Source organism: Rhamphochromis longiceps, linkage group LG23 (genome assembly GCF_057381845.1).
Source record: "Rhamphochromis longiceps isolate RC_006_pf linkage group LG23, R_longiceps_female_GT1.1, whole genome shotgun sequence".
NCBI classification, from domain to species: Eukaryota; Metazoa; Chordata; class Actinopteri; order Cichliformes; family Cichlidae; genus Rhamphochromis; species Rhamphochromis longiceps.
In genome coordinates, this window is record NC_140578.1 from 24,806,530 (window position 1) to 24,834,001 (window position 27,472).

At 38.8% G+C, this 27,472-nt stretch overlaps 1 protein-coding gene across 5 annotated transcripts; it reads left to right on the forward strand.

The window, feature by feature from the left end:
• Nucleotides 1-641: 641 nt before the first annotated feature.
• Nucleotides 642-27,472, forward strand: bin1b (bridging integrator 1b). 5 transcript variants are annotated; one of them, XM_085399637.1, is made up of 17 exons: nt 642-1,090; nt 12,704-12,784; nt 13,274-13,328; nt 13,937-14,031; nt 15,542-15,637; nt 16,763-16,870; nt 18,484-18,569; nt 18,657-18,732; nt 18,811-18,866; nt 18,966-19,010; nt 21,410-21,452; nt 21,935-22,084; nt 23,909-23,929; nt 24,216-24,476; nt 24,710-24,763; nt 24,893-24,994; nt 26,271-27,472. In XM_085399637.1, the coding sequence occupies exons 1-17, from the start codon at nt 1,010-1,012 to the stop codon at nt 26,370-26,372; spliced, it is 1,512 nt and encodes a 503-aa protein (XP_085255763.1). In that variant the 5' UTR covers nt 642-1,009; the 3' UTR covers nt 26,373-27,472. The 5 variants fall into 5 exon arrangements, with proteins under 5 accessions (XP_085255763.1, XP_085255760.1, XP_085255759.1 ...); XM_085399633.1 differs by lacking the exons at nt 23,909-23,929; nt 24,216-24,476 and having other exon boundaries at nt 654-1,090; XM_085399634.1 differs by lacking the exons at nt 18,966-19,010; nt 23,909-23,929; nt 24,216-24,476 and having other exon boundaries at nt 653-1,090.

Below are 27,472 nucleotides of genomic sequence, written 5' to 3' on the forward strand. Positions count from 1 at the left end.
AAGCTCCAGAAGAAAATGGATGGATGGATGCTGAGGTCTCAGTTTTCCAATCTTCATGTGCGTTTATCCTGTACTCTGAGCTCTTGGATTACCAGGGTGTAAACAGGTTTTCAAACTCTGATATGATGCCCTTTGCCATCCTGATCTGTGCTGGTCTAGTAATAAAAATATGCTTCATGAAACGTCTCAGGTGGAGATATTTACACATATTTTATGTTCAGACACAATTCGTGCCCCCTTTCTTCAAAAGATGTCATAAACTCATATTTTTATTTAAGGTCATTATAATAACACTGCCAAAACTTACAATTACCCAGAAAAAAAGAGGACAAAAAACACTCCGAGAGACTAAATTAGATGCACAACACATCCTCAAGACACCTGTCTTCAGGTGCGGAGGTTTTACCTGGACGTGCCTTTACTGACACCTGCTGGCTGCTCACAAAAGAAGCAGGTGAGTTTTGTCAGCTCTCGTGTCTGTCGGTGTATTTCTGCCGCTGATGAATGTGCGGCCTTCCGAGGGGGCATCGGGGTTGATTTAGCGCTCGCATCTGACATAAAACCCGCTTCGTGCGCATAAATAGGGCCGTGCGTAAAGACGGCAACACAACTGTTGCGCGTATGCAACAGTTGTCGGCTAATAATATCAGCCTGCTGCGCCTTTAAGAGGATGACTGAGGGGAAACTTAATATCTCTCCATATCGAGCCCAAGTGTGTCTGTCAATTACCAGTTAGAATCGAGAGCAGGACGATTTCTGAATCTGTTCCTCCTTGTTCACCAAACTCTGTTAAGTTTTTCTGTTTTGGTTTTACTAAACGCAAATAGGATTAAATTACGCATTGCACCTTTAAGAAGCTGTCAGCAGGATTAGAGTTACGCACAGCGAGCCAAGTGTCCCTCCGGAGGGGTTTTACGCACCGTCGGCATCCAGAAGAGGCACAACTTAAGCCGCACTCCTTCTTCGCTGGTCCTGACACCAAAGGGGAGTCCTCCACGCCACGCGCGACATGGCCGAGATAGGGAAAGGGGTCACCGCCGGGAAACTGGCCATCAACGTCCAGAAGAGGCTTACCAGAGCGCAGGAGAAGGTAAGAATGGTCAACTTTTCATTCAGCCGATCAGCATAGGAGGCTCGCATGGCAGCGGGACACAGTGTCCTGGCGTGAAACTGGATCCCATAACTTTGTACCTTCAAACGAGGGAGAGTTAACGGACTACAAAAAAAGGTTTTCTCTAAGGAAAGTTTCAGTTTGGATCAGCCTGTCCCATTAAATCGACTGCAGCGTCGTAATATATTCACCAAACATCCAAACCGCATGTAACTGTATTTCATAAAATATTCAGAGATTTAAAACCTTTTTAATAGCATCTTAAATTCCACAGTATTAATAAATGAAAACCTTGAGTTAAAAGTAGGGCCTGGGATGGCCCTCCCCCTGAAGTATGATTTGAAATTTGATTGCTCCCCCTCAAACTTTTGTTGTCATGTCAGGGCAACTTAGCCACAAGTTACAGAAGGACAAATGGTCCAAATCCCCCTTTTTTGTTTTGGTGCATAATTTTAAATGCTCTTTTCCGGATTATAAAAGCAAAACAATAAGTTTCTAGGCTTGAATGTGGCACAGTAACATTATTTTACCACTCAATGGAACAAAATGTATTTCCAGGTGGAACCAGACTGCTCTTTGTTCCTTTGCTCCTCCAGGTTGAATCTTTACTTTTGCCCTGTTTCCTGAATTACTAAAAAAGCACTTTAAATAGTTTTTACAGTATATGAGGTAAAATCTCCAGTAGCATGAAAGATCTCTTAAAAGGCTTTTAACTCTTAATTAGGTGGAAACTATAAACTGTAGATAAAAGATGGATGCAACCACTTTGACATCACCCAATTGTTTGGAGCCTTTTGAACCCTGAAAGTTAGCATTTAAGCTGTTTCCATGGTGTTTTTAGGAGGCCAGAATTACCATATATGGATGAGAAGTTTGAATGCTGGTGTTATTATCAAACACTGGCAAGCTATGTAGAGTTTAAGGTGGTTTTAAGGGGTAAAAATGTCATATATCATGGAAGCCATCTGTGATTTGTAGTGCTCTAAGATCTTTAACTAATGTGAAAGTCCAGTGTAGCCAATGAATGGGTTTAAAAAGGGTCCAAGATCATATACAAGGGTGCTCTTTGTGGTTAACACCCATTACAATAAATGTCAATCGGCTAATCATTTACTTACTATATTTATCACTCAACTGTTTGCTATTAATGACAAACAGCAGAGTTATATTAAGAGTCTGTAACATATCAAATTGGATCCACTGTACTGTAGAATTTAAAAAGAGTTTAAAATAAACCCCAGAGGTGATTCTCGTGGTTAAAACCCATTTAAATTCCTCACAGTAGATTGAGGGGTTTTCCAAATATTAGCAAGTTAATCCCTTATTTATCAGTCATGGGTCGATTTATGGCACAGTTAGAATACAGTTCAGTGATAGTCTTAAAGACATTTGAAATTAAGGTAAAAATGAGGTGGTTGTGGTATTTAAATAACAATTATCAAACTGCAATATCTCAAAAGTACTTTCAATGGTTTAAACTATAGTTTAAATGGGCTTAAGGGGTAAACTGTCAATAGTTTGGAAGCCACCAGTTACTTAATTAAAGACAATATAGCATTTTGAGATAAAAACAATGTGGATCCAATAGACTGCTTCATATTTAAGTATTTTAGATAAAGGGGTTTAAGGCACAGAAGAAAGTTGAAGTATGAAGTATTTTAAATCAAAGAAATTATTTATACATGCCAGCTACCAGACTGTAATATATCAGAGTGCTTTAAATATACTTAAGGCACAATTGAAAGTGTTTTATGGGGTAAAATCTGAGCCATTGGGATAAATTCCTTATTTTGGGGGAACTAATAGATTGTTTTATATAAGCGTGTTTTCATTAGGTTTTAAACAAGTTAAAGGTCAATTTTACATTTAGAAATGCCCCTTTATGATTAAAATCCTTTAAAATTCCTTAAAATAGATTGAGGGGTTTGTCACATATAAACCCCTCAGCTCGGAATTTATGGAATGTGACATGTCCTAACATTTAATAATATTAAAATATTTTAAATAAAGAAAGTTGTAAAGTATTTCTAAAATATGTCAAATCTGTCTTTTAAGGAGGTTAACAGTATTTCATTGTGATAATTTTTTGTCACCGTGCTTGTAATTGGTTTTTGGAGAGCAATCTAGGTGCCACTTTAAAAGGCTTTAAAGTCTTTCATTAAAAACAGAAAGAAAAGAGGAGAGAAAATAGTTGTAAAAGTGACCAAATGAAACCTGATCAACAGTCTGTGTTCAGCTCTGAGTTATTATTGTCTGCACTAATCACTCTTCTTACTTAAGCCTGCTGAGGTCTTAACCTCTAATCACCTCAGGGCCACACCAGGAGTGCTGTCAGTCAGTCAGTCGTAGAGATTTCACATATACTGCAAATCTCAGCTGCTGAGTCTTCAAGATTGCCTCCCCAAAATGACACAAGCGTGCAGCCACGGTCACTTTTAAATCTAGCCACCACAAACCTTTTGAAGCCATTTTAGTTTTTGAGTCCTAAAAGTTAAAATTTCCTCAAAATATAAACACAACAAATTGTTCTTGAAAATCAGGACCAGAAATTGGGTGAAGAAGTTGTTCAGTGTTGGTAGTAGGGAACTGTGTTAGCTTAGCATAAAGAATAAGGACACAGGCCAACAACAATTTATTCAGTTGAGCAACACAGATCACACATTTTTATTGTCAGGTTTGACTTTGCTTAATCTTCTGCTGAGTGTTACGTGCCAGTGGTGAGAAAAATATAATGTATAGTCCTGGAAAAGCAACAGGAGTTCTCCAGAAAGACCGTAGCTTTCAGTTTTCTGCATTTTTGTTTGCATATTTGTGACACTTTAATGTTTCAGATCATCCAAAACATTTTAATATCAGACAAAGATAACCAGAGCAATTACAAAATGCAGTTTTTAAATGTTGACTTCATAAGGGAAAAATATTTTCCAAACCTACCTGCCCCAGTGTGCAAAAGTAATTGTCCCCAATACCTGATAACTTGTCGCACCACACTTGGTAGCAAGAACTGCAATAAATTGTTTTCATCAGGTAAAGATTTTAAAAGCTGTGGAAGTATAGAAAAAAAAGCTTATAATGTTTCATAAGTAAATATTGTGCTAAGTGAAAGTGGGTAAATTGGCATACAAATAAAACTCATATCTGGAAAGAGCCTAATCTTCATTTGTTTATGTTCTGTCATGTTCTCCTGTTGCAGTGGTGGATGTTTATATTAATCATGCTCAAAGTTTCAGATAATGAGATCAGTCTATGCATAAGTAGCTCTGAAAACCAAAAGCTCAGATGACAGACTACCCTAATTTCTACATTTCACACAGTTATTTTCTGCTTATGGATCCGTGTGATGTAACAGAGAGCACATACCATGGTCATCTAAACCACAGAAGCCCCACCCACTTGCTGTTTGAACCTTCTGTTTGTGAGGAGTAACAAGTCAGAAGAAAACTTTCTTAAAGAGGGAGGAGCTCAAATGACTTGTTTCAGACAGAGGATGCACTGAGGGAGTATGGAATAAGATGAATAAGGATTATTTCAAACCGGGACTCATGCAAAGCCCAGGTAAAAAGGATAAAGAGCTGGAAATGATCAGAATAGGTCCTGATCTTTCTTCTTCTGCAGTGGTTTAATGACACGGACCTATAGCTCGCATGTTCTGTTCTGCTTTGGGATGCCACCCAAGATTAGCTGTCCTGACTCCTCGGGAAATAAAGGAGCAGCTGAAAATTTGGATGAAATATGACTATTTGAGGCTCAAGGAAATGTGTTTAGCTTTGCTAGAGTGTGCATAAAGTGCACCTGAAGATCATGGGATCCAAAACATAAACCAGTTTAACCTGAGGGGAACATAAATGTGTAATTAAATCTGTTGTTATTTTGTCTAGTAGACGCCAACATCAAGCAGCTGGAGTCAGTAGGAGTCCTCCACAGGGGAACACGAATAGAATAACAAAATAACTTCTTATGTTGGGAAAAAGTTTGTCTCATATAACAAGAAAGTTTAAAATGAAATTACATGTCATTATATTAAAAATGGAGCAAATATGTTTTTCGTACTTTTTCATAGCAACACTGGCTATATGGATGCATAATTTAAATGGTGCTGCCCTTCTGCTGTTTGAGCCACCAGAGCCTGATTGATCATTTCTCTTGAATGGACTTTAAATAGCAGCCGCTGCCACTGTCGCTCGCTGCTGAATGAAGTGGCATCCATGTCCTATGTTCCCTGTGTCTGAATGGGAGAGCTTATTTAGGTGGAGGGTACTCTTTAAAATGAGAGAGAGAGATAAAGTCCGGCATGTTCAAGAGAGCTTTCACCTATCAGGCTTCACTTGTGTTAAAGTCATCAATCGGGCAAAGAGTAATCAAGTTAAAATATCAGCACAGGGTTTTTTTATCCAGCTGCAGCAAACTTGATTTGATTGATAAAGTGGCTTTAATTTCTAAAGCTGTAGTCTGTGAATACACCTGATCAGCGACTGAAATTTTATTATATCCAGATCCAACATTCAGCTCAAACACCAATAAATGAAGCAAGCAGACAATGAATTATACCTCAAAGTCAAATTAATCAAATCAAGAGTATTTGTTAAATTGTTTAAAATGGTTTAATAACTATTTTTTATGATTTTATTTTCTAAAAAACTAAAATACCAGCACATATGAAAGTCCAATCAACTTTCTTAATAATATTTCTGGTACACCAGGTACCAGAAATATTACCAAAAAGTCTTTGGCTGATTTCAGTGTCCAAGAGGAAAACATAGTGGATTGCATTTTAAAACACAGGAAATACGTAGTTTGTTTTCTGGAAATTCATCTTGGCATTCATGCAGCAGAAGAAATCAGAAAGACCGCAGCTTTTTCTGTCCCTGAGCTTTCAGTCTTTGAGCTGTGGTGCGGTGAGTAAAGAGGAAGGTCAGAGTATCATCTTCCCGCTGAAGGCTGGCAGCCAAGGCGGAGGGGAGGTGGGGAGGAGGGAGGGGCTGGCTTCAGCTGTCTGTCTGCTGGCACGCTGCCCTCCACGCTCGCTTTACGTTGTTAAACTCCAGTGTCTGTCCTCCCATCCACAGCAGAGAGATCAGACTGTTTTTAAATATGCAGACCAAAATCCTGCAGATTGAAACTTTACCTGAAGCAAAGGAAGAAGAGACGCTTGTAAAACTGAGTGATTCTTATACACTCAAAAAATATGAATGTCCAAATCGGTTACTTTGTACGTGTAAATTTTACATCTAATATTGTTACATATGCACAACTTAATGGAATTTGGTATATATTCAGTTTATAACAAGCATATTCTCTTTAATTATTCATTATTTAAAACAAATAAATAAAACCTTGATTTAATATATTTCAAATGCATTTTACTTAAATGTTTATGTTTAAAAAATGTTTTTTTTGATGTACTATAGAAATACATAAACCTCAAATGTATACACCGACAGAATACCACCTGTTGCATTAGCATTATGAGCATGCTAGATACGATTAAAGCTTACTACAGTTAATCAAGCCATTAACCATGTGAAAATGGTGCAGAGCTTTACAGAAATGACCCCTTAAGTTGTCCTTTCTGCTGCAGACAAAGCTATGGAAGATTTAAAGCTAAAAAAGCAAAACACAGGCACTTTTTGCCATTGATGAATCAAGATTTTGCACTTTTATCTCAAACTTTTGAGGGACTAACTGAAAATTCTGAGAAAATACTGCTTAAAAGCTCAAATTTAAAGACACACACACACACTCTACTGCTGCACCTTGGGTTCGACTCGGGTACCGGCCGGGTGCACAGTAATAATTTGATTCGGACCAGCTGGCCCAACAATCCGGAGACTTTCCTGGGTGCCGCCATGACTGTCATAGTGATATAATATCATCCAGTCAGCTGTGATGCATAGCATGCTGGGAAAATTCTCCACAGATGAATCTGTGAGCGTAGTGGCAGTGGAGGTGGTGCTCTTTAGAAAACAGCTGGAGACCTGTTGTGGCACTTGGAGTCAAAGAGGACGCAACCTGTGACACCAACCAGTGCCCTAATGTTTTGTCGACGCCCCCACCTGAGCTCCCTTCTCCTCACCGAATGAAAACTTTATCCCAAATTTCTTCCTAAACTGCTCTACATGGATAGTTATTCCCACCTTTAAGTAATTTTGTCAAACTGCCTGAACTACAAAGTTCAGCGCTACTTTAGTTTAAAAAACAGGCTAAATACTGATCATTGGTTCAGTTTTTTTCCATAGTGGTACCATAACCATACCAACTCTATTTAAGCCGAAGAAAAGATTTATTCATCACTTTTATTCATCACAGTTATTCTAGCATTTATTCAATTTAAAACATCAGCTACTCACTCTGTGATTTGAAAGTTTGTTGGTTTTCTGAACTGTCTGCTTGTACGTGGTTACTTTAAAGACCTCAGTCACCATTTTCTTGTGAATGCTTGAGGCTCAGGTTTCAAAAGCCTTATTGCAGGATCTGGGCTATGATTGAAAATGCTGTTTTCAGGTTTTGAGGCTCTGGACTTGAAAAAACAAAAGATTTGACTCTAAATTGCATTTGGAGTTGGGAAGCAGACTGACAACCAATTTAGTCAAAAGGAAAAGATACAGCAAAATACTGTGATTACACAATTGGCAATAAGGATGAGGAAAAGCATTTTAATTTCCATGAAACTGCTTAAAAAATGCAATGTTAATAGAACTGTTACCTAATGATAACCTAATAATGTGGTTATTCATAATAATAATAATAACAAGAAGAACTAGAATAATTACTTCATGTGCACCTCCATCAAGTAGTCATGTCCAGAACTTTAGGATCTAAAATATAATTTTTCATTCTTTTCTACATTTGTGCTTCTTATCAGCAAATCAGCCCTTACCTTTTGGCCTTCATCATGGTCGTCTTCATCTTTGGCTTTTGGCCATGAAATTCTAATCAGTTCACCCTCCGGTCTAAAGAGTAAATTTAAAATGTTTACATCGGACTGAAGAAAGACAAACATACTCTGATTTTTATTTTCATATTTTTAAAATATGAAATTTAGAGTTGTTATAAGAAATAATGGGGAAATAATACAAAAATTATTTTAAGAGTGTTTTCATATTTATTTATAGTTTCCTTCCTTCTATTGAATTTTAAGGAATAATGAAAATGGTATCAACAATAAATAAATCACAGTAATTAAAAGACGAAATTCAAAATATACTAAAAATTTAGAGACACTAAATGTTTTAAAATGTGTTTTTCTTTTGCTAAAATGTTACAAAAAACAAAAATAAAACCAGAATGTGAGATTTTTAAATGAAGTATTTAAATGTTAAAGTCATTTATCTAGATAAAAATGACTAAACAAAATTAGTTTATCTTACAAATTAATGCCTAATAATAAGTCCACTAATTTTAGCTCTCTAAAATTAGTAATTTGATTCCAAACTTACCAAACCTCAAAGTTGCCCTGCTTGGCTTGAACACTTGTCCTCCCTCCCACGACTCCCAGCATGCCTTGCTGCTATGGGTGGGGCTCATGGGAGGGTGAATCTATATTTAGCTGCCCCTGGACCTCCTCTTCGTCACTCTTAATACCCCTCAAACTCCCTCTGTGTGTGCTCCGGGTGTATTTTGGGGAGGTTGAAACTCAACACCAATATGCAGTGGACAGTAATGACACACATTTGTACATCTGTCTTTGCGAGGACGTTATGCTGCCGTGATTATGAGCCGAAACCTAAGACTGTGTCCTGAAACAGGTCTTTGGAGGTTTGTCCCACTATGAGGACTGACCAAAGTGTCCTGATGTAGTTGGAGATTTGCACAGGTCCTCGCAAAGATAGATAAACCAGCACAGTCACGAACCATTACAGAGCAAAACTCGGGTTTGATTCATGATTTTTTTCTCTACTGACCTGAATGGACCATGACTTTTATGCTTTTCTTCAGCGTGCATGTTTTAGATGAAGAACAAGTTTTTCCTGATGTGTGATGATTATATTCTTGGAGAGTTATAAACAGACTAGTGGGGAAGTCCCCTCTGAGTGTTGATGTTGGTTTGTGTATCCGTCAGAGGATTAGGGCGGCAGGTGGCAGAGGTGTAGGTGTTGTGGATGCTCGTCCATGTGCTTGCAGTCAGTCATCTGATCAGATTAGCTGCTGACCTTCAACTAACAACAGAAGAAAAAAACTGAAGCCAAAAGATGTCACTTATACTTATCATTACTAAGAAATTCAGTCAATAAATTGTTTAAATTACCTTTTGAACAAAATAAGAAACTATAAAATGAAAGCACTTGTAGAAACAAATTCAGAAAGTAAGGGAAACATTTAAAAACTATCTAGAAAATATAACTGAACAATAGTAGAAACTGTTTAGAAAAGATCAAACAACCCAAAACATACAAAAATCCAGAAATTCAATTATTATTAATATTAAAATTAATTAAAAAAACCTTTTAATTTTATTAAAATCATTAGAAAATAAAACTAAAAATATATTTATATGAAACATAAAACAATACATAACTAAAAAGTAGCAAACATCATATAGAAAGAAAATTGAAAAACGTCATTTCAAAAAACTGTCGGGTCACAGGACACAGAGGCTTTGACCTTTGACCTCACACATGCTGACTCTGCCCTAATTTTAAAAGATGCCATAGATGAAGTGAATTCTCTTCTAAAGATGTCTCACACACAGCACTCAGATGTATTGTGATACAGCTGGTTCATGACTTATAGAAGGACTGGAACATGAATCTGTTCTCACTGTTTTGTTGCCATCAGTTTGCTTCCATCTGTGTTCAATTTCAGCTTTTTGTTTCTTTTGTCTGGGTTTTTTTTTTCACTGCTTTGCATTTACATTTAGTTGGGTTTTTTTTTTTCATTGGTTTGTGTCATTTGCAGTTTATTTTTAGTCCATTTATTTCTCTGTCTGTGCTCAGCTTGAATCTCTCTTGGGTTATTATGTGTCTCTTTCCTGTCATTTAGTTTCTGTTTGCTGTAGTTTTTGAATCTGTGTCTATTTTTTCATATTTTTAGTTGTTTTGTAAAGTTTTCTTCACTTTGCGCTTGTTTAGTATTTTGATGTGCATCTCTTTTTGTTGTTTTGCATCCTTTGTGAATTTTTCTGGACATTTTTCTTTTCTTTCTGGTTATTATCTTTCGCTTCATTTTTGCACCTCTTCTCTTGCTTTGGGTGTTTTTTTTATTCTGGCATGCTGTTTGGCTTTGGCAGCAAACATTTGGCAGGTTTTTCATGAGCACAAACACACATACTCAAGTCTACTGGTCAACCTCAAATGCATCTTCCTTACAAATGTGGCACCATCTAAACAGGCCATGAAGCAAAGTTACAACAGATAAATAATCGACCAAACAGTAATGTCCGTAATTCTTACATGTGGTCCCTTTGTGTCTCTGCTTCTGCTTTTGCACCTGTCTTTAAAATTTTCTCTGTCCTTTTTGGTCATTTTTCATTTTTATTCTGGCTACTAAACACTTTTTTCTTTACAGTTATTTAGTTTGTACTTTAGTTTTCTTGGTTATTTTCTGTTTGTTTTTTTCAGTTTCAAATGTGGTCATGTTTTGTGTCCATGAAAAAAATTCATATCTCCTTTTTTGGGTTATTTTGCATTTCATCTAAACAGGAACTATTTGGCTTAACTTTTCTTCATGTTTGTTTGTGGGTGTTTTTGCCTCTTTCTATTTACCGTAATTGTCGGGCTATAAGCCGCTACTTTTTGCACAAGCTTTGAATCCTGCGGCTTTTAGTCAGGTGCGGCTTTTCTATGGATTGTCCATGATTTTTGTCATATCGTAAGACGATTTGTTTTGTTTGTTCCGCTGTTGTACGGCACTACGTTGCCTGGCGGAAGGATCGGGGTTCAAGAGTGGTATGTTGGTCACATGTCCATCCGCCAGGCAACATAGTGCCGTACAAGTAGCGCGAAAAACAAACTTCAAAGTAGCGCTACGCGTTCAGCGGGAGTCGTGGATGATGAGCGGCGATAAACTTGCGAAAAGCACGTTGTGCTCAACTCTACCGGTGGATTCTGACAGCGTGGAAAAGTGTGCAAACATCCACGATCACCAACGGATTTCGAAGGGCTGGACTGCTGCATGATGAAGAGGAGGACACCGCCACGGCCCTTCTGAGGGTGTTCGACTCCGACACTGACAATGACAATGAGGATTATCTTTGGTTTTGAAAGTGACAACGAAGGAAAGAAGCTGAGAGTGGATGACGAAGCCATCCTGAGCCTGTTCGTTTCCGACACTGGAGAAGAGGACTTTGGTGGTTTTAGTGCGCAGGAAGATGGTGGTGAATGACTGACCTTTCTTCTTGTTAAAGCCGTGTCACTGCACCTGAGCCTAAAAGGTAGTCCGAATCTATTTTTCTGGTGTGCTGTAGGTTACTGTTATGTACTACATTTGTTACTCATTTATGAAGCACAGCACATGTGCAAATATGTACCCATAACTTGTTTTTCAAAATATTAATAAAAGGGGTGTGTCTCCAAACAGCCATCTCTTTCCTGACAATTCGCTTTGTGCATATTCTCTTACATATGATAAGTCAATATTGAAACACCTGCGGCTTTTAGTCAGGTGCGGCTAATGTATGTACAAAACAGGATTTTCCCCTGATTTTAGCTTGTGCGGCTAATATTCAGGTGCGCTTTGTAGTCCGGGAAATACGGTATGTTAAATGTATAGTTTTGCATTTTTTTTGTATCGTATTGTGATGCATTTGCATCTCTTCCAGGTTGTTTTGTGCTCATTTTATACGTGTTTATGTGTATTTTGGGGTTTTTTTGGTGTGTAACTTCCAGAGGGTGCATTAGGGAATCCTGTACTACCCAATTCTTACCTGGGTACATTGCCATGGTAACTAATGGTGTGCATACCTAATCTTCTTGGAGCGGGTTGTAATGAGCATGACATCACTGCGTACTGTGCAATCAAGTCCCAGGTGTAATATTACCTGGAGAATATTTTGGATCTCTTTACAATTAACTGTGAGGGTCTAAAGTTTTTTTCAATAGCATCTAATGTCTTTGTGTTTCCCTGATGAGCATCAGTAACAAAGGTAAAATCATCCATTTGTACTTGTGGACTTTCTGTCAAATTTGCACATTGAGCCTATATTTGAAAACTGTTGTATTCTTTACCATTAAACACCACAAACACCACAAAGGCTGCAACTGAATGAATTATGGGTATATGGTATGTTGAACCTACTACTTAGTAAACTGCTTTCCAACTTGAAATTTAAAGTGAAATTTAAAGTGATTCACTGGCACACAGGTCCCCTTAAGTCCTTGGGCTCCATGGATTTGCTGTGTAAACCTGTTTTAGTCCTTCCAGGACTAAATACCCTAATCCTAATTCTGAGTTCAAGCTGAAATTTAAAAACAAGTTTTAACTCAGATGTCCTCGCTGAAGCTGACACACACAGCTGGTGTTAACCACAGACGTCAACTGGCTATGACAGTGGCCTGAAAATAGACCGCTACATACCTCCACTTATAGATCTAAAATAGCCACAGAAATAAAATGTGTGACTAGATCAATCACCGTGTCCTCTTGTGTTCTCTGCAGGTCTTGCAGAAGCTTGGCAAAGCAGATGAGACCCGAGATGTTGTCTTTGAGGAGATGGTGGCCAACTTCAACAAGCAGATGGTTTGGAGACATTTTTAACTTCCGCACCGCTGATGCTGCTGATGCCCATAAACTGCACTTGTTAATGTCGTAACATATTTTATCATAGTGCTTTATTTTAGTTTATCCTCTAATTAGCATTTATAAATAAATCTGCTTAGTAGTATTTTAATTAGATTAATAATAGTTGTTGCAACTCTTGTAATTTTCCAGTTAATATTAGTGCTAGGCAGCATAGAAGAAACATAACATATTAAACTAAAGTTAAACCTAAGGTCATATGCTTTTTAGCATCCCTAGCACCTCAACTGTGACTTCCTGTGTGATTTACCCTTCACAATAAAGTAACATTAAAGGAACGCATTGTACTTTCTGTTTCAGTGGGAGGTTTTTTTTTTTTTTTTTTTGCTTGAATTTTATAATTGCTTTTACTAATTGTAGTTTTCATTTTTATTTACATTCAATTTTTGTTTTAAACATTGTTGTTGCTCACTGTGCTTCCTGTTTCAGGGAGAAGGCACCAAACTGCAGAAGGACCTGAAAGCATACCTGGCAGCAGTGAAAAGTAAGTTGGCAAAAAGGCTACAAGCTGTGCTTTAACATGTATCATAGCGAAGCAGCTAGTTTGTTTGATGCTGAATTCTCCAGTCGGTTCATATCACTTTTTAAGTCAATTGTAACCAAAACATGCTGCACACAGACACATTTATTATGGTTTCTTGAAGCTTTGATATAGTCTGTCTTTACAAACATTTGTGAAAGAATGGGTCGTTCTAAAGAGCCCACTGAATTTGAGCCTGGCTGCAACAGCATGTCACCATTACAACAACTCAGTTTGTAGATACTCCACAATCAACTGTGAGTGCGGTTACTGCAAACCGGAAGTGTGTAGGAACAACAGAACTCAGCCACAAGGAGATGGTATTTAATTGACTAGTGGACTAGTTGTGCATGTTTCTACTACAAAGAGATGTTAAGTGACCAAAAAATATGGATCAAAGTGATAATAAAGACACAAAAAACAGACTCAACACGAGAACACTGCAAAACAACAAGAGACAAGCAATACTATGAGAAACGAAACAAAATGTAAAATTACAATCAAGAGCGTAAATTATTTTTCTCTGGTCATCTTGTGTGTAATTATGTGTGTTTTTTCTGTTTGTGTTTCAGCCATGCATGACGCGTCGCGGAGGTTGCAGGACTGTCTGGCGGACATGTACGAACCGGACTGGTTTGGCAAAGAGGAGATGGACGCGCTGGCTGAGGTGAGACAGGAAATAAAAACATCTCACCCGAACTGCTCTCTTCTCTGTAACAGCATCCGTTCATTAGCTAAATGATATAGCTGTTTGATTATAACAAAAATATCATAAAAACTTCAGTCTATGGAGGGCCATAACCACCAAAATAACACAAATAAACAATAAAGATGCTATTCCACCAAATATGAAAAAGAAATATAAAACACTTGTGTTCCTGTTTATCTATTTATTTACTTATTTATGTGTTCAATAATTTTTAAAAGGTGGCTGTGGTCCTCCATACATTACTGTATTTCTCTTGTGTGACTCTTTCTTCGATGGCTTTTTCTTCTTTTTCTTCCCGCTAACATACTTAATTTCTTTTTCTTAACTGCATGGCTCTCTCCTTCCACCCTGAAGGAGTTGATAGAGAAGGAGATGGACATTAACCTGGAGGTAAAATATAGAAAACTTTGAGTGTGTCCCACAGATCTCATCAGGACAGATTGTTTTAAGAATCAAAACAGAGAGAAAATGTCTTTACTTCTACCAAAAAGCTCAGACTGGTGAGCATTCTTGAATTTTTAAACATATGACCGATGGAAAGTAAAAGCTTAAAACTAATTCTGGTGATCATTGTGGGACACGCTGGTGAAGTAGGGGCTTTTAGTTTGGTTTTAGTGTAGACTCTTTAACAGACTTTACTGTAGCGACATATCCAGAAACAACCTAGAATAGCTGTCTTAAAAGCATTTAGGATCACTTTATTCTGGTCGGTAGCAGATATTTAAAAGTATGCAAATCATCAGAACGACTGAAAAACAACAGCCAATAACCATTTTAACAGGCAAAACAACAACAACTAAACACTGTGTAAAAACTGTGAGCAGCACTCTAAACTGTAGCTGTTCAATGAACAGGATTTCAAGGAAGTACAGGAAACAGTCAGGAAAAGCTGGGAGTTGATATGGATTTCCAGTTTACTTTAGTTTTACAAGCCGAGAAAGCTGGAAGCTCATGGGTCCAGGTGAGCCTTTCAAAGTAAATGAGCAGTGACCTACATAAATGCAAATGCAAGGCAGTTCACAGGTTGTTAACCTCTGGAAATCAGATCAATTTTACACTTGTTTACAGGTTAAAAAATGGTCTTTTCATGCAATAAATAGACACAGGGGACACCAAATTAAGTGCCAACCTTTGGAGCGGCAGTACTTCCGATAGCCACTAGAGACTGGCTCCAAAGTGAGTCAGTCCCCAGAGCATGTTAAAATGTGCACCTTCACAGCAGAAATGAGCATGTTTGCAGCCCTCTACCAATGGCATTTTGGTCTTTGTCTTAATATTAATTTAAAAAAGGCCACAGTTACAGTTACTATTATACCACTATAAAAGAAAATAAGTAGGTCCCCCTGAATCATCTACAAATTAAAATGTCAGAAAAAATAGAAGAATAAGTGCCGTGGAGGATGTATGAGTGAGTAAAAAAAAAGAAAAAGAAAGGTAGATGTTTATGTAATTGTGTTATGTGTTTCAGGATACAGACACAATGTGGTTGGATTACCACCAGAGCATCACGGACAAATCTCTGCAGGACATGGACATGTACCTCTCTCAGTTTCCTGACATCAAGGTGAGCATGTTTCTGAAAATTAACCACAGGACAAAAACAACTGCTCATGTTGGCTTTTCTAAATAAAAGGTGTTTGTCATACTGTGTTTGAATAAAACGCAGTGTTTGAAAGATGTAATCAAACACCCACTAAACTTGCAAGTGGATAATAAAAATCTGTTGAGTGTGTAGACGCACTGGGATTTAATTTGAAAATCCGCTTTTCTTGAAACTTTAAAAAACTGATAATTTGCTCCTATATTAAAGACATCTCTTACACATGTAAACACTACTTGATGTTGCATGGTGTGCAGTGTGTCCTTAAAAAAATTGAGGAAACTGGACAAGTCGAGGACAAAAGAACAAGTCTCAGATCTAAAAACTGTCTCTGTCCTGTCCGTAAGTTCACTGTTCACTGAAGCCTCATCAGAAATGGTCTCAGTGGAAGGCTGGCTGTCAAGAAGCCATTTTTAATGAAGGCAAACAGGGAGAAAAGGCTGAGGTATGAAAATTACACAAGAGCTGGACTGGACTGAAAATCAGTGGAAACCGATCTGATGGAGTGATTAATCCAAAGCATTGTCAGTATGTTTGGAGAAGATCAGCAGAGAGGTACAACAGTGCGTGTCTACAGCCATCTGTAAAACACGGTGGAGGCTCTGTCATGGTTTGAGCTGCATTTCAGTCTGTGGTGTTGGAGATCTTGTTAAAATTGATGAATTAAGAACTCAGAAATGTACCATCAGATTTTAATCCACCATGCAAAACCATCTGAAAGCATTTGATTGGCAACAGCTTCATTTTCAGCATGATAGTGATATAGTAGTAGTAAAATCATATCTGGAAATAAAAACACACAGTGGAGCACTATCAGTCATGGATTGGCCTCGACAGAGCACGGACCTCAACATTATTGAAGCAGTGTGGGATCATGCTGACAGAGAGCAGAACAAATGTTGACATAGAATTGTACAAACTCTGTTTTTGCCCTATATGCTGTATTTACATGTATGTTTGCATGTTTCAATAAACATGTCTCTATTTCCTCACAAAATATAAATAAAATAAGGGCTGAGTTGATACTTTTGCACAGTATTGTATGACATTACACCCTTTAAACATATTTAAAGCTGTGTTCTCCTGCAGGCTCGTATAGCAAAGCGCGACAGGAAGTTGGTGGACTTTGACAGCGCCCGCCATCACTTCACCTCCTTGCAGAAAGGCAAAAAGAAGGATGAGGCCAAGATCGCCAAGGTAACCGTCACTGAGAGTGTGTGCACGTTTGTGTGTGTTTGAGCATGTTTAATGGAACAGTTCAGAGTCTTTGGCTGAAGGTGGACTGACTTTTTTATGTTATATGTAATGGCATCATCAATGTGTGAAGGCAAAAAAGAAATCTTGTATTTCAGCTGGTAAAACAAAACATAAAATTTCATTTGACCTAATCATATTTTACTGATGTGCTAATCAGCAAAAGTTCCTCATCATACTGCAGGAGCACAGCCTTCACAGAGGGTTGAAAAAACACTGGTCTTTACACCACCTCGAGTCAAAGGATCAAAATGACTGTTTAACTAAATAGCGTTTGTTAAACTCGTGGAACCTCTCGCTAACTAAATCCTAATTAACATGTTTGCATTTGTCTTGAATTCTGGTTTGCTTTCTTCTCCTCCCTCCCTCTCTCTCTCTCTTGCATGGTGTGTGTGGTTAGCCAGCAGCCCTGTTGGAGATGGCGGCTCCCAGCTGGGCTCAGGGTTTGATATCAGCTCACCAGGTGGCTCAGACTAACCTCTCCTACAACCAGGTGAAACTCTGGTTCATCACTGACAACCCCCTCCTCACCTTGAAAACTGTAACCCAGGTCCTTTGACATGATCAGCATTGTGAAGCGTGGAGTTATTTCACAGCAACTTGTGACAGACAAGTCGTCAGCCAGTGAGTCAGCTGGGATTCTCCCAGCATCAGATCGATGCTGCCAGATCTGTCGGATACTGCCGGAGTACAAGAAAAGCAGAGGCCTCTGAGAAAAGTAAACAAAGTCGCAGAACTTGTTACTGTTGCTGCATTTCTCGTCCTCTTAGCACAGTATTGTAGATGGCGTAAAAGATTGAGACCTCAGGTCCTATCCACATAGGTCTTTTGAGAAATGCCACTTCTTTAAATGTTTTACCCTGCATCATCATTGTGTAAAACAAGGATTTTTTCAAAAGTGTATGTGTTTATCTTCTTTTTATACATCAGTCTGTGTGTTGTGTTATTGTTTTTATGCTTCTGATTGGCCAACATTTATATACAGCTTGATTTAGATGGGCACACAGTGCATTGGTGTGCTCTTGTCAGTTCAAATAGCAATTCTTTAGCCAACAGGCATATCCTGGGTGTCTCTTCTTTCTGACTCTAATAGTGACCATAATTTACAATTAATTTGGTGTTTTATGCAGTATGACCTGAGACTAGCGACTGAGACCTCAGACTCACCAGGAAAGTGACTTAGTGAGGTCATAAAGGCCCCGTCCCCCCCGTCCCCCTCCGTTCTAGAACAAAAACAGGTTTAAGACTCTTCCGTGGTGGTTTCACTTTTCAGACCTGGAAGCTACATTGATCTGTGGTTACTCATTAAAATGACTCTGCTGATCATGTCTGCAGGCCTTCATTTTAATTTGATTCCCAGTCAGCAGTGTTTGCATTCTGCTTGTGTCATCTACACCCTCGCAGTAGCTCCTGTATGAAACCCTGTACTTGCCTGCATGCTTGTGTGCTTATGGAAAACTCTATTTATTTAGAGATGTGTTAAAGACATTGAAATTTGCCATTATTAACTGTGTGTGTGTGTGTGTGTGTGTGTGTGTGTGTGTGTGTGTGTGTAGGCGGAGGAGGATTTGGGCCGAGCTCAGAAAATTTTTGAGGAGCTGAATGTGGAGTTACAGGACGAGCTTCCGGCACTCTGGGACAGGTCAAAAACTGTCGATCTTCTTCATCTAAATCTTTTTTGACACCTTAGATCAAATTTTTAAAAATGTGCGTGTGTGCGTGTTTGTAGGCGTGTTGGCGTCTATGTTAACACATTCCAGAGCCTGGCAGGTCATCAGGAGAAGTTCCACAAAGAAATGAGCAAAGTGAGTCAAACTAACTGATCAAATTGAAGTGAACGCTGATCAGTTTGTAATCTACACGCCCTCTGTGCGTCTCCACAGCTCAGTGAAAACCTGAATGACATCATGACCAAACTGGAGGAGCAGAGGCAAATCAAGTAAGCTTATAATATAAAGTTATAATAATAATTTAAAAAAAAATCAACAACATGCAAAGGAAAGGAGAGTAATGTCCATCACGATGCCCCCTGCTGCAGAAAAGGTGCTACTGCAGCGTCAAAGACAGAAGACTGTGCAAAGAGGTAAAATCTGTTGCTCTTTAAGGCGTCACCTGGTGGGAAACAAGCTGATGAGCATGAGTGTTTTTCATGCAACCACCTGCTTCATGTCTGAAGATTGAAGTGATGCATGTGCTTGATTTTGGCTACAGACTGTATATAAAAGATGGGCACAACATCCTCCTGCTTTTCTGGTTGATTATCATGGTCACTGACTCAGAGGTGCTAAAATATAGAATAATAACATATAGTATCTATATAGTACAAAAGCATTCATCTAAGCTGTGCAGGAGTTATCAGGTGCTTCCACCAGCCTAGATTGGAACCTGTATGTGGGCATTCCTCCATCTCTACATTGCAAGTAGGGCTGGGCCATATTATACCGTTCACGGTAATACCGGTATAATGTTAGGCAACGATAGGAAAATGAAATATCGCGATAGAATATGAGTAAAACGCGCATGCGCAGTGCCTTTGTTTTCATACGCACACGGCCGATTGTTGAGTGAAACAAATAAACCAGAATTGGTTTGTAAAAATGGTGCAACTTCAGTGATGTGGAACTGGTTTGGTGTTTGTCCGTCAGATACACGACAAAGCACATTTTTTTTGCAGAACATGCAAGCGGCCGTCGTTATTGTTGTATTTGTCGGACTAAGATGCTCCTAAATCTGGGAGTAATCTGGGTTCTGAACTCCGTATGCTTCAGGTCAAACAACACTGCAGCATCACTGAGAGTTAAAAACTGTCTAAATTCTTTCATCTTTAATAAAACGATCAGCATTGCTGCTTTACCAGGTGTAACTATGAAGTTTAACTTCCAGGCATCCATGAAAACAAAATGTATTACATTAAACGGAGTTAGAAGTTAGCAGGAAGCTAGCGGAAGTTAGCTCGCTAGTTTCGCTAGTTACCTAAGCATGATATTGCATGTTCTGACTGAGAGATTTCTGAAAAAATTCAAAAGTACAGCTCTGCTATCACTTCCAACATAAATGAAGACAGGAAACTAAACAGCAGTGATGTTTGTAGGGTTACTGAAGTTGGGCTAGCTGGTATATAATGATGTGCTACGTGATCGCTAGCGACACAGCTATGTTAGCATAACATAAACAGTGAAGCTGGAGGACGAACACTAACACTTTTCCACTTATAAAAGTTAACGTTAAGGTTCCTGATAGTTAGAGACAAATTCAGTCACATGGCAGGATGCTGTAAACGGGGCGATCGTGGCTCAGGGGGTTGGGAAGCGTATCCATAACCGGAAGGTCGCCGGTTCGATCCCCGGGCTCTCTCTCCTGGTCGTTGTGTCCTTGGTGTACTGGTGTTGGCCAGAGGGGCCGATGGCGCGATATGGCAGCCTCGCCTCTGTCAGTCTGCCCCAGGGCAGCTGTGGCTACAACCGTAGCTTGCCTCCACCAGTGTGTGAATGCGAGAGTGAATGAATAGTGCCTTGAAAAGCGCTATATAAATCCATTATTATTATTATTATTATTATTATTATTATTAAACGGACCAAACTTCAGTCAGGAGAACAACTGAGATAATCCATCCACAATACAAGGTTAGTCATTAATATACTGCAACAACATGGGAATAGAGCAGCTGCCAGAGAATTCAACATTAATGAATCACTGGTACAGAAGTGGAGGAAGCAAGAAGAATGAGTTGAATAAAGTTTGATTTATCTGACTGCTTTGTTTCGCTTAATGTGCCTTATAATCCCGTGCACCTTATGGTCCGAAAAATACGTACTGCACACTGCAGTTTAATGTTACAAAGCACCTCTTTTTAACTTCAGTGGATATTATACATGGTTATGCTCAGGATATGTCAGCCCATTTCTACTGGAAATGCCTTTTGGTTAAACTTTCAGCAAGGAATTTGCATTTGCACTGTTACATTTTTATAAAGCTTTAATGTACATAAAAACCAGCTTCTTGTTTAAGTGAAAATAAATGGTAGGTTGTCTTTTTGCGCTAGTAATGTTGTGGAGTTGTATTTTGTCTCGCATCAATTATATCGTTATCGCAAATTTTCAAATATATATCGTGATAAATATTTTTGGCCATATCGCCCTGCTCTAATTGCAAGTACACATTAGAAATTCAGCCAAACTGTTAGTAATAATGAACAAGCTGTGACCTTTTAAATCACATTAAATACTTCCTATTTGTGTTGTTTGATACCCGATAACCAAAGTCTGTGATGTCATGTGCACGCTTTTGAAATCGTGATACAGAGGTTCGTTTAAAGTTCATTGCTGCCTTCTTGTGGACATACCTCAGAACTGCATGTATGGTTTAAATGGTTTTAATGTTTTATTATTTGTGCAGAGTAATTTCCTGTTCAGGTCCTCCCTTGTTTTTCCTCTCCCCTTCATTTTTCTCTCTCTTTCTCTGTCTCTTTCTGTCTTCTCTCAGTGAGGGAGCCAACCACAATGAGTCGGCCAGCTCAGCACCAAAGGTAAAATGAAAAAATAAACAACTAAATAATCCCCAAACACCCTAAACTGAATGTTAAAAGGTTTCATAAAATCTTAAAATGTCAAAAAATAAGATGAATCCTTTTTTTTTTTTTAAATGTAACAAATCATTAGAGGAAGTTTTGCTGTAAACGTCTCTTTAAAATCAACTTAAAATGTGATTAAAATGATAATTGTCTCTATGAATGTTTGAATGTGTTTGCACTTTAATTAGATTGTCAGTTGTTAGTTAGTATTTCATTTTTATGATGATTAACAAACAAATTTGTGAAAAAATGAATTCCCTAACCTCTAAAGCAACATCATATTGCGCGCGCGCACACACACACACACACACACACACACACACACACACACACACACACACATTACTTCTGTTTACTACCATGCCTGTGTCTCCCTCACTGCTTTTGCATGTGTGCGGTGCTGTGTGATTTCGATTTAACGCCTCCTGGATGTACAGAGGTCTGCTCCGCCTCCTGGCCCACCTCCCAGTCGGCCTCCACCAAGAATGACGCCATCTCCGAACCAGCAACAGCAAAATGTCAGCCCATTTGAGGATGAGCCCTCAGTGCACGACACTAACACAGACTCCACGACCACGACGCTGCAGGTCAGGCTGACTGCAAATGTCTATGTTCTGGGTACTTATAAAAAGATCCTGTATGACTTTGACAGAAATACCTTGTTAGACTAGGTCCGGGAAGATAGGAAGATAAAGTCACTACTGAGTAAAACACACTGATATGTGTTTCCATTATTAACAGGAAACTCGAGTTTTACAGTATCTGAGTGAGGAAAAAAAGGCCTGGGGTAAAGCCCTGAGGAACGCTGTAATCCCAAACCTGATTCAAAATCACTGTTAATTTAGTCTTAATGTTAGTGTTATCTTTGGTAATAAAGTGTATCCCTGCAGAAAGACAAATGCAGACTGAAAATGACAATGTCAAAATGGCACCTTATTTACTAATCTAATAAAAAAAACAACACAGAGCGCTGCACAAAGAAGGAAGGAAAAGTTTAAATCTACAAACACAGAGAATCAGTAGAAGAAAACAAAGCATATACAACAATGGCCTGATAAAGACTGACATAAAAACACCAGAATCTAACCTTCAAAATAAAACAGGAAGTAAAGTGAAATAGGGAATAAGGTTTAACTTTAGAGTGACCCTGACAGACGGGCACATCGGAGGTACATGAAAAAGGAAAAAAGTTCAGTCTTTGTAATTCATCAGTATTCATAATTTTAAAGTTTGAAATTACAAATGCATTCATTATAAAGTACCCCTCATGGCCCACCTGCAGTAACTTTAAGATCCTCTAGGGTGCAGCAGCAGCATAGACTTGAGGAGTCGCTGGTTTAAAAGAACATCAGCATCACTTAAATTATCAGACGCTAGCAAATGTAAACAGTCTCCACTTTTACACCTTCCTAACATGGATTTGGTGTGTGTATATATATATGTGTGTGTGTGTGTGTGTGTGTGTGTGTGTGTGTGTGTGTGAAGCAGTGTGAGCCCTGGTCAGGGGTGAACCTGCTGGACTGGGATGTGGATGTATTTCAGGCCGTTACCTGTCCAGCTCCCCAGGTGGGTGTGCTTTGCCCAGGTAAAGGGATTGTGTTTAAGTTAAACCCAAGCTCAACCTGAGGCCCTTTGCCTCCACTTTCCACCCCAACACTATCTAAGGCAAAAGACTCAAAAAGTTTATGTAAAAACAAATACATTAATTAATGGTGCAAAAAGAAAAATGTAGGGTACCGTTCAGAAGTGCAGCTGTTGTAATTCCCACTTACAGCTAAATCTGAAAAGCTTAGAAGTAAAAAATATAAATAAATAAAATTCTGACTGCATGTAACTGCAGTCTCTTGGTGTGTGTTTGGGCTTTATTTGGAAAGATCTAACCTCTTCACTGCATGTCTAAGTTCTTCCAGCTTCGCTTTGCATGCAGATCGACTGACTGGTGATGTTCATTGATTTTTGACAATAGACGGATATCCTGGAAATGTCTTTGCTGTTCTGTAAACATTTTCATGCATTCAGCTGGTTCTCCTTTGCTGTCTTTGTTTTGGATTTAGTATTTATTAGCTCTTTCCCATCAAACAAAAACAGGCTGAGAAGGCTTTGAGATGACTTTGATTAAAAGTGGTTAAAAAGCGACGATTGAAAAAAACCTCGAATGGCAATACCAGATTTAGCCCAAAAACAGTGATTGGTGCTTATATGGTTCTCTCAAGGTTCATAATGCAAGCAAATAATTGATTAGTGCATCAACAGTTTACGCAATGTGTTTGGTTTTTGAAGTTTGGCTTAGTTTATTCTTTTAAAAAGGGGCTAAATCACATGAATTGTGCACTTGAATGAATCGTTATGAAAAAGATTCTTTGTACTCTTCTGTCTCACTGCTTGTCTCAATTCTTACTGCTCCATGCAAGGAGGCATCATGGGACTCCTGGGTAAGCATGGGTTCTTTATGTTTTAATTAAGGGCTCTCTTAGAAAACCACAACTACACCTTTTTTCTTACATTTTTCTGTATTTGTGGACTTTGAAATAAGCTCTTCAATTCTTCCTTTCATGCTTTAAAACCTCCTTCCTTTTTAATACCCTGCACAACCCTGGGTCGTGACTCTTGTTACACTCTTTAAACCCAAATGCTCCTCTGCCACCCTCATCCATCCACCTACCCAACCTTTATGCTTACAAACCTGTCACAATGCTCCACAACGCTTGACCTTTATAGCAAGAACAGACTGCCACAGAGGTTGAACAGCAGTATGACGATGACCAGTATCAAGAAGAAGCCCAAGGTGGATGGGATTACAGCCAAAGCAACACCCAAAGTTATAGTCAGCCTGGCTGGGATGAGGCAGAGACGGCGGTGGGTGAGGAGGGCTGGATTGACGACACAGACTATGAGGCTCAGCCATACACCGAGCCCAACTGGGACAACGACGGTGCCAATGTGGAACAGGGGGGCTGGGGTGATGATCAATACACACAGGTAGAGTTGGATGGATTGGGGCAGGTGGGACCTCAGCTAGATGCTGAAAAGTCAAGAATCCCTCAAATCTGGGGAAAGCACCCTAAAAAGCCATCAACCTGATCTTCTTTTCTTCCACTTTGATCTACTTTTTACTCTATCATACTTCTAACCTCTCTATCATTAACCAAATGGAGCATTTCAAAGACTTCCTGAATTATATATCTTGATTTTTCTGTGTATTGTTGGTCCAGAGTGCGGTGACCAATGGTTCAGATGGCGAACTCCCTCCAGGGTTCCTCTACAAGGTAAGTGAACCAAATTTTTATGCTTAATTACAGGAAGGTAACATCCTGCACCTTCTAAAAAGATTCAGTTTTACAGACTTCATATGCAAATCAGATGTAAATGGGAAACGTTTGTTTTGTTTTCTCCAGGTGAAAGCGGTACACGACTATGCTGCTACTGATGGTGATGAGCTGGAACTGAAGATGGGAGACGTTGTGTTGGTTTTGGCCTTTGACAACCCAGATGAACAGGTCAGTTTAAGTGGACTCATTCTGCTTATTTTAGCTTCTTGTTTTTATTCTTGCACTACACTAGAGTAGCTTTGCATGATCCACAGTTCAAAATAACTTCTTTTTTTTTAATCCTATACCGGAACCCATCAGTTTGCTCTCTGTCTGAAACAAGCTGATTTAGATCCTCCTCCATGTGTCATCTTTCTTTCGTTAGCAGCCCCTCGTAAACAAAAGGTTTGAACAGCAGATGGTGTGCCTGAGATGACTATATAGCACACATGGGCAAAATACAGCTTGTCCTGCTATTGAGCTCCTTATCTTGTGAAATTGACTCCAACGCCACCATGTTGAACTGCAGCTCATAGCATCAATAAGCTCAGCTTAGCGACACATTATCAAACATTTTCTGGAAAAAAACATTCAAGTTTGATTTAAAGTGACTAGCCACGTCTACTCAAACTTGAGGATTTAAAAGCATCTCACCACATCTTTTACTCTAGAACACTTTAGTGGTTCATGGTCGACTTGATGACTGTAAGGTGTCCAGGTCCTGTGGGCGGCAACAGTTGCTTCTCTGTGATCATTGCTGATGTCTTTCTCTCTTTGGCATTGTGTTAACACACTCCTGAATGCTCATGAGTAAAGCAGCAAACTACCCAAACTTCTGCGTTCATAGAGATGTTCATACTTATTGGTTGAATTTTAGATGTACTTTTTTTTCTTAGATAAATGACTTGTAAAATTGTTATTATTTATGTAGTTTACTAATAATAATAACAATTTTACAAGTCATTTATCTAAGAAAAATTTTTTTTTTATTATTATTTATGTAGTTTACCTGGCAGCACGGTGGCACGGTGGTTAGCACTGTTGCCGCACAGCAAGAAGGTCCTGAGTTCAATTCCAACATCAGGCCGGGGTCTTTCTGTGTGGAGTTTGCATGTTCTCCCCGTGTCTGCGTGGGTTCCCTCCGGGTACTCCGGCTTCCTCCCACTGTCCAAAGACATGCAGCTTGAGGGGATAGGTTAATTGGATAATCCAAATTGTCACTAGGTGTGAATGTGCAAATGAATGTGAGTGCGAATGGTTGTTTGTCCCTGTGTGTTAGCCTTGCGACAGACTGGCGACCTGTCCAGGGTGTACCCCGCCTCTCGCCCTATGACAGCTGGGATAGGCTCCAGCGCTCCCCGCGACCCTGAAAAGGATAAGCGGAAGTGAATGGATGGATATGTAGTTTACCTGAGGCTGTAATTACCAAATGTTAAGTCTTTGATTGTACTGTGTGTGTCTGTAGGATGATGGCTGGCTCATGGGCTTGAAGGAGTCTCACTGGTTTCAGAAGAAAGATATTTCAGCCAAAGGCGTTTTCCCCGAAAACTTCACCCAGAGGGTTTGAGGTTTACGCCACATGCAAAGTCTGCTATTCATACAATTTCCTCAGATATCTTATCTGAGACAGAAGAAGTCATGTTGTCTTTACGTATCTACCTACACACCAAAATGTATTAGCAAAACATAATTGGGTGCAAAAGTGTGTATTTAAAAAATTAATATATGTTAAAAGATGATGAAGAATTAGGCTTTATCCTTTATTGTGACAGTTTGGTAAACGATGTGCTAACGTCTCAATCGAAATGTTGTCCTGAAATTTCTTTTTGTTTTGATTTTTAACTTATTGATTTCTTCTACTTTCGGTGAATCCAAACAAAACACAAAGTGGTGTGTTACTCATATTTAAGTAAGTTAACATAAGTCATGGATGTACTGTACGGATGTCAAAATGTTTTCTTGTTTTTGGAAAAGTATGTTTTTAAAACATACTCCCTTGCATGAAGTGTTTCTTTGTATTTTCATTTTGTTTGTAATACAGCAAACACTGTGACACCAGGCGGGGACCCTCCTCTGTGAAAACAAGGCTGTGATTATTCTAAAGTTACAGGAGTCCTCAAAGAGCCCTGGAGAACACCACAAGGTTTATTTGCAGGGTTTCTGTCTTGCCTTGTCAAAATCTGTTTCAGTTTCTTGAGCTTGTAGGATTTTCAAAGGGAACAGTAGCTTTTAATTTATATTACTGGCCATTTTGAGGACACGAGATGACGTGAAGCTTACATTTTCTAATTCCCACATGGTTTTGTTTTGGGGTTTTTTTCTCTCTTCAATGATGAATGAAATGGTGAACCTTGCTATCAAACTCGGCTGTTTTTGTTTTTTTCCCTTAATGACACATTTTTTTTTCATATAAATTTGATTCTGAATGTCTGTGCTATCTGGACTTCACTTTGTTGCTGCTTAAGCACGTTTTCTTTCATCTTTTTTGAAGTATAAATTTGTGTCCATGGAGTTCACAGAAAACTGAAAGGTTTAAAGTTTGAAAACTCTGAGCCTTTCAGAAATCTGTGCAAAAGATATTTTTACACTGTGGAATAAATAAGGAACATTTAATAATGCAGCATTTGAAGGACGGAATCAGCGTCATTAAAGGCCAATTAAACAATG